This window comes from Oryzias melastigma, linkage group LG14 (genome assembly GCF_002922805.2).
Source record: "Oryzias melastigma strain HK-1 linkage group LG14, ASM292280v2, whole genome shotgun sequence".
Lineage (NCBI taxonomy): Eukaryota > Metazoa > Chordata > Actinopteri > Beloniformes > Adrianichthyidae > Oryzias > Oryzias melastigma.
Window position 1 is genome coordinate 14,716,538 of NC_050525.1, and position 11,697 is coordinate 14,728,234.

Here is an 11,697-nt window from a genome sequence, read left to right on the forward strand (position 1 = left end):
TTCTCTCCCTGCATGAGTCAGATTTTTTAAAAACTGTTCGGGGAATAAAAATCATTTTTAAAACAGTTTAAACAAAGGATAAGACAAGCAACCACATGCAGCGTAGACTCTGTCCTAAATCAACAGTAAATTAAAAAAATATGAAGCTGCCAACTGGTGCCGTCTTGAATTAACACGTCTTAAAAGGGGAGGAAGTTTTAAATGAAGACGGCAGTTGAGTTGGCTTGACATGTTACATGTGACGTTGTCTGGTGAGAGATTGCTCCCTTCCTTTTTCTGTCGTTTTAGTCTGAACGTCCCACCAGGCGAGGGGTTTCTTGGATCACGCAGACTTTCAATGTGCCTCTGATGGGGGGCTTTAATATCTTACATGTGTTGCTTGAAATTTGGGATATAAAAATAAAAACAAGTGTAGTGTGAACTACATTCAGAAAGTCCTTGCTGTGAATGAGCGTCTCCCCACAGACCGCAGTTTGAAGATTGTCGTTTTCATTCATGCAGCTTGTGAGAGCAGTGTCAGATTACAGTATTCCTTAGAAAAACATCAATACTTTGTTATTCCTGATGCGCTCTGAAACTGCAACATTCAGTCTGATGCCCGTTTACAAAAAAAAAAAATTCTTAAACACACAGAAAAAATGTCAGAGGCTGCCTCCTCCATCATGGTTCTCAGCTGGCAGCCCGCTCTACACATGATCCACATGCAGATCCCATGATAGAGGCATCAGCTTCTCGCAGCATATAAAACCTGGGATATGCAGCAGCAGGTACTTACGGACCACCTGATTGGATCACAAACAGCGTTTTGCCTGACCGGAAGTGAGTCCGTATGGATGCGTTATGGAAAAATGTGGGTAAAAGGCACATCGTCCCTGAACCCCAAACCTCAAATCACCAGAGACACCGATTGTTTTATGGCTGTGCAAAAATGTGGCTATGGTCTGCATGTCGCATGAGTGTTTGGCGAGAACAGGGGCGGTTCACTCTCGTATGCTGGCAGAATAGGAGAATTGGGGGAAATGTGCTTCCTGGATGGGATCGTTGCAGTCTAGAGGGTGATCTGGAAGACCAAAAGAGGAGACGTGAAAACCTCTCAATAGCAGAGTATGACCGGCAGTCCATGAATACTCACATTTGTCTGGAGGAGTGAGAGTGATGGTCTGAGCGGTGAACTCCTCGTCAAAGTATCTCGTGTCCGTCTCAGATGTGACCTGTGGTTTGAAGGGTGGGATCAACTGGAACAGGGCGAGGAGGACATGAATTAGCAGGTCGTCCGCTTATGGTGATCTAGCAGCTTTTTCTGCCAACTTGTTGGTATTCAGTGGATTAAAAGCACACTCAAACTATTGGATTTAGTTAGGAGGGGAAACTGAAATATTTCACACTGCACTTTTTAGGGCAGACCACACAAGTGGGATAATTTCCTGTAATTATCAAAGTTGCCCTGTAGGGGGCAGTATTGCACATAAGCAATGACAAGATAGAAATAAAAGAACACAAAGACAATTTTGTTAGAATATGGTTCCAAAAAAAAGTTTTAGATTGTGTCTAAATTTTCCAAAAGTCTATGAAAAACTAGTCTAGTGAACAACAATTTTTTTTCATTTAAAAAGATGAATACAAATTTATAAAAAAAAAAAATCAATGTTTTCATCATCAGAACATAGTCTTTGTAAAATGCAACATTTGTGCTTGGGTAAATTTGTGACATCATATCTACCTTAAAAAAAGTAGTGAGTATGTTTCTGTATCACGTTAGAATCCACACTATATAGTATTTTAGGGGTTATAGGAAGTAGTGGCAGAATCTAGACATAGGTGTAGTTTTTCTACATTTTCCATATTTTTCTTTATTTCCACTTCTTTGAACTGGTGTGCTGGACTGTTTTTTTTTTTACTTTTTACCAAAAGCCCTGGATTATTCTACCTAATCCTGCTCTTGAAGCCTCTTAAGGAAAACCACCAGATTCAGGTGATCAGCTGCAGGTAGGGGAAGAATATCTGAAAAACCAGCAGGACACCCCTTAAGACCGGGGTTTTAGAGTTTATTTACAGCCCTCTATGTGCCAAACAATTGTACAAACTTAACACCATATCTAGCAGCACTCCAATGACTTCTTTACTTAGAATATTAGTATAGAAATACACTCAAAGCACAGACGCACCTTTAGAATCTAGAGTCCAGACCCGAAGCACACTTCTTGCAAAAAGACCAACTGTTCTGTGCCCAAGTCCAGAATGAGAATGATCAACCAAGTGAATGATTTGGGGTTCAAATGTAGTACAGAACAAACTGTGTGCTGTGAGTAGGCCCCGACACTCCCGGGTGAAAATATTTCACTTGAAAACAAGCAGAGACCCATGGTTTTGGGCAGACTGGAGTTTTTTTGGTTTTATTTTGAAAGGAGGCGAACAGAGTGGCTCCAATTTGAGCATAAATCTTAGGAAGTAGGAGACAAAAAACATGCTCGTCTGGATGTGTGTCAGGCATGAAGACAAACCCGAGCTTCATTCCTTTCCTCATGGAGGGTCTTACCTTCTTTTGGACCACATCTTGCCAGACGATGTTAATAAAAAATCGATGGTTCATAACTTCTTTGGCATCATTGGGACCTCCACCTAATCTGTCAGTCCAAACAAGACCACATAAGAATGAAGTGTGGATTGTCCTGAAGGAGTGAACACTGAGCGGGTGCGGGTCAGTACCTCTGTTTGGGGTCTTTCTTGAGCAGACCAGCCAGCAGGGATTTGGCCTCAGGGGAAAGGTTTCTGGGGAAGCGGATCTCCTCCATGAGAATGAGCTCAAACAAACGCTCGTGGTCCTGGTTATAAAACGGCAGGCGGCCGCACATCATCTCATACATGACCACACCGAGACCCCACCAGTCCACAGCGCGCCCATAGTCATTGTCTTCCAGGACCTGTAAAGCACAGATGTTTTAGACTTTCATATAGTTCCTTTCATTCTGGTTGCAGTCTACTTTTCCTTTTTTGCAACTACAAAGTACACATGTAGTGCTATGCTTTTCATTTATGGGGGGAGCAGCAGCTTCAAGTAGAAAAAAAAAGGCTGAAATGATTTATTGTAGTTTTGAGCAAAAATGGTTGCAGAGAAGAGACAGGAAGTGAGTGTATGCATTATATTTTAAGTCATGTTTCTCAGTGATATCAGTATGTACCTCTAGTTAGATACATACACTATGTTATTCAGACATATTTTCTCAAAACACACCGTAAATTACAATACATTAGGCTTCATTAGTTCTAATTTTAGAGCCAATTGCTACAATTTTTCTATAATTATACACTTCTTACAAATAAACATTTGTTTTAAATCACTGAAGCTCAACTAAACGACACTGTACAAATTGAAAGAAGTATACCCGGCTTTGACAGAGATCTTGAATTTTTGTTTTAGTTATCAATAATATGATTGGACAATCCTGTAACTCTAAGAGTGATATATCCTCAGCTCATTTCTACATATGTAAGCTAACGTTTGGCAAAAAAGCAGAAAGCCGTAAGAGACATTTGAAAATATTATGAAACTAAATGGAGCACAGCGAAGGCCTTCTGACGCAGACGGGTAATTACCTTTTTCCAGAGTCTTTAATATGAATAAAATGACTGTTTTTTTGTGGTCAGGGCAGCTTGACCTCAGAGCGATAATCTGAGAGGAGAGACAGCAGGCTTCCTCTGTACGAGACAGGAAGTCTGTTGACGGAAGCAAAATATTCCTGCAGGGACAGCCTGTGTTCTCCTCAGTATCAGAGACCGAATATCATAAATATTTCTGTCATGACAAACTGCTAGAGCTAAAATTCTGCATTCAGAGTGAAAACAGAGCAGAACTGCAACAGCACCTTGAGTTCTAACCACTTAAAGTAAAATCAGTGAAAGGCTAATGAAATGTTTACCGAGTGCTGCAGTAATTATGTAGAAATGATCTATAATTCTGTAGAGATCAATACAAATGCTTACACATCTAGAGAAATCTGGCATTTGTTAGTTTTTGTAATTGAGTAAAAGTTTACTTCAGTTACTAAATTAAGATGAATAATGATCAAGATCATCCAAGAAAATGTTCTTAAATTTCTTTGCTTTATTTCCACATTGAACTAAGAGTTGATCTTAAATCTGCTCCCTGCAGCCGACGGAGCTTCTGCTTGAGCAACAATGAAACAGTGGTAAATCTAGTTGTTATGCAGCCTTAAGAAGCACTTTCCATACACAACATTAGTTTCTTTTCGTGATCTTTCAAAAAAAAGGCATTAAGATAAGATCAACTTGAAGAAAAGCAAAAAGTAGTTTAAAAGAATTATAAACTTCTACCAGAGAGCAGTGGATGCAGTTTATTTTTTTTGGACAAAAATGCAACCCTGAAGATTTTTGTTCATGGAAACTAAAACTAAATTTGTCACAAAAGTTGCTTCCAAGTTCATTGAGGCATTTATCTGGGCAGAAGTCTGCTGAAAAAGTGATGATTTAATACAGCTCTAAACTGCTACCACTCTAAAGTGACACAATACCTTCATCTCAAAATCTCTTTCTTTGGTTTAGGGGATAAAATCCGACACTTGACGGTCACTGTGTCCTTAGAGAGGACAATCAGTCCTCAAATGTAAAAGAAAAAACCCAAAAACGTTAAGTTACTTTGGTAAAAAGACCATCTTCTAAATGACTGAATGCAAAAATAATGAATTTTCACTTATTTTTCAGACAGTTTTTTGGTTTACTTTAACTACAAATAAAAAAAATCCTAAATATAAGACAATTTCTCAAAACAACCCATTTTTTGGGTTAAAGACTATCTGCTGACTCACTGTATCATATATCAAATCTAATGTAATATTTTTACTGAAATTTAAATGGCAAAATGTACAAATTTTACATAGTAAGCTTCTTTTAGACTGAAGATAAACATAACTAACTTCATAGTGCTGTGTAACGGGAGCAGGAGTGAAATAGTGTTAACTGAAGCTGCAGAATCATTTATAGCCCCAGTTCTTCTGCCAGTTCCCACCCCCTCCCTCCTTTGATGTGTTTCTGGGCATCGAGAAGATGCGAGCTCCCAAATAACAGCAGCTTATACAACATGTTTTGCTAGACGCGTAATGTGAGCTTTTAAACATGAGAGTGTTCCTGAACCGTGCCATAAATTCTGTCCTCACCTCAGGTGCGAGATACTCTGGAGTCCCACAGAAGGTTTTCATGGTGGCATCGGGAGTAATACCTTCTTTACAAAGACCGAAGTCTGTGATTTTCATGTGTCCATCTTTGTCCAACATCAGATTTTCAAGCTGGGAAAAGAGAAACAAATCCACTTCAGTTCACATAACCATCCTGGAAAATGATTAAAGAGCTTTTCTGATCAAAATAGTGTTTTTTTCACCAGTAATGTTAGATTGGAGGTGTGAAAGGCTATAAGCTAGCGGGAAAGCTAGCAAAAATAGTGGAATGAAGAAACGTTGGTAAACAGAGCCGGTTTCAAATTGATTTATCTTGAATTTCTATCTTGTAGGGTAAAGATCACCACTATTTAAGCAAGATAAAAACTTGATTTCTTTTTCTACATCTACAAAACTTTAAAATGTTTGAGTCGTTTATATGTTTGGCTTTGGTGTCATTAAAATGTTTGTGGTTGATCCAAAAATCAACCACATCTGAGAACTACTTCTTTTCCTGTGTCTGTTGTCCAGAACGCAGGCAGAAGTTTACCTTAATCCAAATCTGTTTCCTTTTTCCCACAATCCATCAGTAGCCTCAACTGTGTGAGCTGTTACAAAAAAGCTTTCAACATAAGATCACCTGCCGAGTTCTGTACTTCTGCGTTTGGCCTTGATAGAGTTGTCAGAAAACGGTGCGTGGGAGGGCTGTTGCGTGATGATGTCTTATCAAATTGTATCTGACAGTAAATCCCACATACTGTGACACGATGACATGATGTAGGTCAGGTGTTCTTGGAGTGGTTTGTTTCACCTTAAGATCGCGATAGACAACATCTCGTGAATGGAGGTACTCGAGCGCCGACACGATCTCTGCACCATAGAAGCGTGCGCGGTCCTCTGTGAAGACTCGATCCCTCGATAGATGGAAGAAAAGCTGACAGGACAGAGGTAATGATGTCAGAGATGTTCAGTTAGCGGTGACTGGAGCAGATTATTGAGCAGCCGTGACTTACCTCGCCTCCGTTGGCATATTCCATTACAAAACAGAGTCGGTCGTTGGTTTGGAAGGCATATTTCAGTGTCTGCAACGAGGAAGAGAACAGCAAAGATAAATCATAAAGATATTGAAAATTATGAGCCAAAGGGTTTGGGATTCAACATGGTTCTAGAGCAGAAAAGAGGTTTGTAAAATTAATTTGGACCAAGTTGTTTTTTTTTAAAATATATATTTCTCTGTTTACCTAATCCTCAAATCGGAATTTTTCAGAAAATACACTTACTAAAGGTTTATACATTTAAACTGGAAATATAAAGCACATAATAAAAACAGATTAGGATTTTTTTGTTCAAAATATTTGCCACAAGTGGAGGAGTTTCGATAAGTACGGTCTTTGTGGTCATAATGACTTCCTTGTTGCTAAAACAAGGTCGACAGAGGGAGGAGCAGCAAGTCTTTATGATAAGCCCCAATATACAGAATTCTCCACATTTTCACATGGAAAAAAAACAAAAAAGAATAAACACTCAGCAGAGAAATGAAGCAACGGTATATACAAATAAATGCTGTATGGATATTACAATAGAGTTTAGCTGAGTTTATCCTTTTCGTCTTCTGTGTTTAAGCTCCAAATGATTGTCTTCAAACATGTAACTTTATATGTTTCAAAGATAAAATACATGTTTGGTGCATTTTTAAATCAAAGTCCTCTTGTGTGTCTAGACTAGAATCCACATTTTTGATTCTAAAGTCATTAACAACAGCTAAGATAATAAAAGCTATTTTCTTTATGAAAGTCATGGCTGTCTATATTTTCTGCTATATAAGCAAAGGTGTATCTAATAATAATGACAGGCTGCTCAATAATTCATTATTTTACAACAAATCTGTCATATATGTGATTTGACTACATTACCCAGAAGCCCCAGAGAGCGCTCAATAGGAAGTTCTTTATACTTTCTTAGAAACTGTGTGTTCTTATTTTGTGTGAGTTTTTAAATGCCAAATAAAGTGAGACCTCCTGCTTCTTTTAACTGCAACAATCAGGAAATGACAAAAGAGAGCATCACAACAGTCACCTGTTATTGTTGTTTAATTATGCAAATTTGAATCAACAATCTGTGTTTTATAGGGAGAAAGTAGACACATTTGATTTGTGTGTGTGTGTGTAATTCTTGATTTGTAACTCATACAATACATTTAGTGTGTAACTGTGTGCATTTGCAATTGTGTATTCAAAAAACTAAAGCCAAAATGCTTCTAAATGGTCGCTTTAAGTGAAGCCGCATCAGATTTGTGCGTTAATGTGTTTTTGTGTGTACCAAGCGATTTGTGCATACTTATTAAAGCTTTGTGTGTAGTTAGTTTTAAGTTAGTGTAATTTGAAGTTGTGCGTGTGTAAATTGTACTTTGTAATTTTTGCACATGTAAATACACAATTGCAAGAATCACACACACACAAATCCAAAGTTACACACAAACATGCAGACATGAGTTACAAATCAAGAATTATGCACACATAAATCAGATAAGTCTACTTTCTCTCTATAGCTTCTTAATCCAGTTTTGCAAAGGTGTAATCCTGGAGCTTAATGGACTTCAAGACATCGTGAATTAGAAGTTTGTCAATATTTCACTAAAATGTTTGGTTTCTTTAGATAAAAGTCATCACTTCCTTTTTAGAATCAAAGGGATTGACACCAACTCTAGATTGTTTTTATTGTGTCAATCAGTCCTGGTAAAAAGGAATAAATCAGCTAAAGCAGAATAAAGATTCAGTCTGTCTTTAGGCGTCCGACAATCTGCCCAAGTATTCAGATTCACTGACTGAAAACAAAAATACCCAAAAGTGAGTTAAGCTAAACATTGGTGTTTGTTATGTAATATGTAAACCTGATTTCAACACCTACATTTCACGTAAATACAATGAACTATTAACATAACAGTTATATTTTAATTATGTGATAACCTCAGTCATGAATCAGATTAACTTTTACCCTCAATTCCACTTGAAGATAAAATCTCAAGTGAGGTATTTCCGTACGTCTTACCGTGAGAAAAGGGTGTCTGGTGTTCTGTAGCACTCTGCTCTCTGTAACCGTGTGGGCCACCTCATCCTGTCAGCAAACAACCTCGTTATACACTGTCAAATACCCTTTGGTACGAGAGCTTTACTTTGCAATACAAAATATGAAACATTTGCATCATGAGGCTCCACAATCAGAAAAACACAAACATGACCTCACACATATGAAAGTCATGACACTGCCATTTAAAGTCAAAACCTACTGTATTTTCTGAGCTTTGCATTTTAAAAAAAGTGTTAATTAAACTATTTTGTGCTTAATTACCACAGATTTAAAGAATATGTCAACACTTCAACTAACAAAGAATCCCTTTTCTAACACGACTATAATAATTCATGGACTTAACTGTTTTACTGTCATGCTCCTGTGTTCTACTGTTTAATCAATAGATGAAATACATTAAAAAACTGTAGATAGTTTGCTTACCTTAGCTATTATAACCATTTTACGTAATATTTTCATGGCATAATGAACTCCAGTGGACTTCTCTTTGACCAGAATCACCTTTCCAAACGTGCCTTTGCCAAGAAGCTTCAGGTACTCAAAGTCATTCATTGTCTGAAAAATACACAAGTAGATTTAGATTAATTTAAAGAGAAAAAAATACACAAAGAAATGAAGCAAAGTTAGGCTTTAAAATAAAGTCTCCAGATTGTGTACAAAATCTTGTAGCTCTACTTGTAAGTGTTTTGCATCCTGATTGGCTGGAGATCTTGTCAATCAATTTTCTCTTTGTACAGAATGCGTTCAGTTCACTAATTTTGCATAAATTTTTGATCATGAGTAAATCTCTGTTTTCATTTGATAATACTGGACTTTTTTTCTACGAAGGTTTGAACTTTGAGAGTTTAAACGAGTGTGAAAATGTTCATGTCTTAGAAAAATGTATCAAGTGTGTAGTGAGGGGTTTTACTGCCTTTAAACATCTGTAATCCTACATTAAGGATGTTAGAACATAAGTCCTGAGATAAAAGAGGAAATGCTGTATGTGAAAAATACTTGAAAAATCATCCGTTTGTACTGAGCTGTGGTTTTAATGCAAACATGTGTGCCATAATTTCACAAAAAGGTGTAGTTTTGGTTAAGAAAAACATTTTTTTTAGAAACATAGAAATAAATCATCTGATTCAAAACATGGCAGATTTAATTCCAGTAGCAATAATTGTTTGTTGTTGAACTTTTATTTAATTACATTACAGTAATAGAATGTCAATAATTTTTTCCACAAAACTTTCATTCATAAAAGTATCAGACATTTCCCTTTAAATACTTTAATAATAAAAACTGACAAAAAAATGAGATATTTGACATGGCTACTACAATTTATATTGAGCCAAATTATTGCCGTCTTCTTATGTGGAAATCTGTATTCTGTAAGCGCTGAAATAAACCTGTCATTGTTACTAAGACACTCTTACCACTTTGTTGCGGCTCTTGGACATCATCACTTCCATCTCCTCCAGGCTGCTTTCACAGGGGGAGCTGAACACGTCCATAGGCTCCTCCTCCTCCTGCTCCTGCATCTTTAGGCCATTTGTCACGGACTGAATGGCCCGCATCCACTCCTCCCTGAGAAGCAACGGCACCAGAATTTCTAAATGACGAAAATACCCCCAAAAACTGCAGCGGCGGGTTTGAAGGGTCAGACACACACCTCTCCTCGTTGGTTTCCACATGAAAGGTTCGTTCAATGACGGTGGTCCATTGTAAGCAACGGATAACAAAGGTGTTGGGTCGGGGTCTTTCAGTCTTCATTAATTGACACTCTGGTTAAAAAAAAAAAAATGTAGAAGAATACTAATTCAAGTTTAGTCCTGAGAACAGACAGAGGGTGGAAAAAACACTGGGAAAAAAATGTTGGCCATCAATAACAAAGTTAGATCTGTTGCAGAAGTATTGTCCATCTGTGAACGGGTTTCATACTTGTAATAGATATGCGAGTTAGTAAAAATATTGTATACTTGTAAATTTTAAAGTACAATTCTTTTGCTTCTCAATAAATCAGCCAATCACTCATTTGATGTGATGCTTGGACCAGCCAATCAGATGCATGAGATACATGCCAGGAAAATAAGACAAAAACATTTTTCTTCATTATACACAAAGAAGAGTAGAGGGAATGGCAGAAGACATCATCAAAATTCCCTGAAGTAATGCTGATAATTTTTTTTAATTACACTATTATTACAAAGTACATCCCGGTGAATTGAACTTGTAACTTGGATTTTGTCATTGAAGGTCAATGCGCTTGATCATGTGTGTGCATGACGTATCACACACGTATAACGGATATTTACGGGACGTGCAGTTTTTTTTTTTCTACAGTTGTGATACAGATGTGACATTTCTTATTACGGCTACAAAATCTTCTTACAAACAAAATTTCTTCTGCACACAAACAAAATCCATTTAGACACACAAAACCCTTGTTACAGGCAGTCAATTTCTTTCCTACAAGTACAAAATCTCTTTATGGACAGTTTCTTTTCTACAGATACCAAGCATTTTTACATAGATGTGAATCTCTTATGCAAGCATGAAACCTTTTTAAGGACGGACAATACTTTAGCAACAAAGCTAAGCTTTAGAGTCAATACTAAAGCACCTACATACACTCTCACCTGCCACTGAAAAGTTGTTGAGCGGGGGGGAAGTCGAGTCCCCAAGATCCGGCTTCTCTTTGTAACCAATAAAGGAACCGTCGCTCTTCAAGATAAAATACCGTGGCCTCCATGTTTTAATATATTCACCTAGAGATAAAGTCAGACACATACATGCAGCTTAAATACAGGAATGCTTTATTGATCTCGTGAGACAAATCTTAATTTCCAATGGACTGCTACATTTTTCAAACCAATCAATAACAATGACTTGTACTTCCTGTATCAGTTACCTCTCTTGTGGAGCCAGCCCTCTCTGACGACAGTGACCTCAGTCATGGCTGGAGGGGGGTTTCAGAGAGGGGCAGGAAGTTGGGGAGGGAAGGGCTGTAAAATGTCTTTCTTCAATTTCTTTAACTCTCCGTCGAAAGAAGAAAATCTGAACCGAACCTATGAAACAAAAACAAATTAGCAGAAGGAAAGTTGAGCAAAGAGTGTCTGAGCAACATGCTTTCAAGATAATAGCAGTGAAGCTCCGCCTACTTCCAAAAAAGGGCGGAGACTTCAGCACAATTAATATTTACAAGAGCCTATATCGTGCTATTCTTAAGCCTTTCAAAGTAAACTTTAAATATATACATACTACTTAAAACTACTCAAAAAAGTTTTTTTTTTGTGCAAAAAAAATTACTTTTAATGGTACTCTGTATTATTACTTTTACCTTTTATGCTATTATGGTAAAATTTCTATGTTATTATTAGGGGTGTGCCAAAATATCGATATTGCGATATATTGCGATATTTAGTCCTGCGATCGATTCTCGATGGGTTCTCACCAAGTATCG

The 11,697-nt window shown here is 37.4% G+C and overlaps 1 protein-coding gene across 1 annotated transcript in view; it reads right to left on the minus strand.

Annotated features, from left to right (window-relative positions):
- Positions 1-357: 357 nt before the first annotated feature.
- The window catches only part of LOC112140005 (RAC-beta serine/threonine-protein kinase), a 14,099-nt gene continuing 2,759 nt past the window's right edge, over positions 358-11,697 (minus strand). Inside the window, exons 2-14 of the mRNA XM_024262904.2 lie at positions 11,146-11,302; positions 10,874-11,002; positions 9,907-10,018; positions 9,671-9,821; positions 8,679-8,810; positions 8,217-8,282; positions 6,182-6,250; positions 5,980-6,102; positions 5,172-5,300; positions 2,707-2,921; positions 2,537-2,624; positions 1,133-1,235; positions 358-1,060 (exon numbers count right to left, since the gene is read on the minus strand). Of these exons, the coding sequence (XP_024118672.1) occupies positions 981-1,060; positions 1,133-1,235; positions 2,537-2,624; positions 2,707-2,921; positions 5,172-5,300; positions 5,980-6,102; positions 6,182-6,250; positions 8,217-8,282; positions 8,679-8,810; positions 9,671-9,821; positions 9,907-10,018; positions 10,874-11,002; positions 11,146-11,191 (1,443 nt within the window). The 5' untranslated portion in view covers positions 11,192-11,302 and the 3' untranslated portion in view covers positions 358-980. The remainder of the gene's footprint in view (positions 1,061-1,132; positions 1,236-2,536; positions 2,625-2,706; positions 2,922-5,171; positions 5,301-5,979; positions 6,103-6,181; positions 6,251-8,216; positions 8,283-8,678; positions 8,811-9,670; positions 9,822-9,906; positions 10,019-10,873; positions 11,003-11,145; positions 11,303-11,697) is intronic.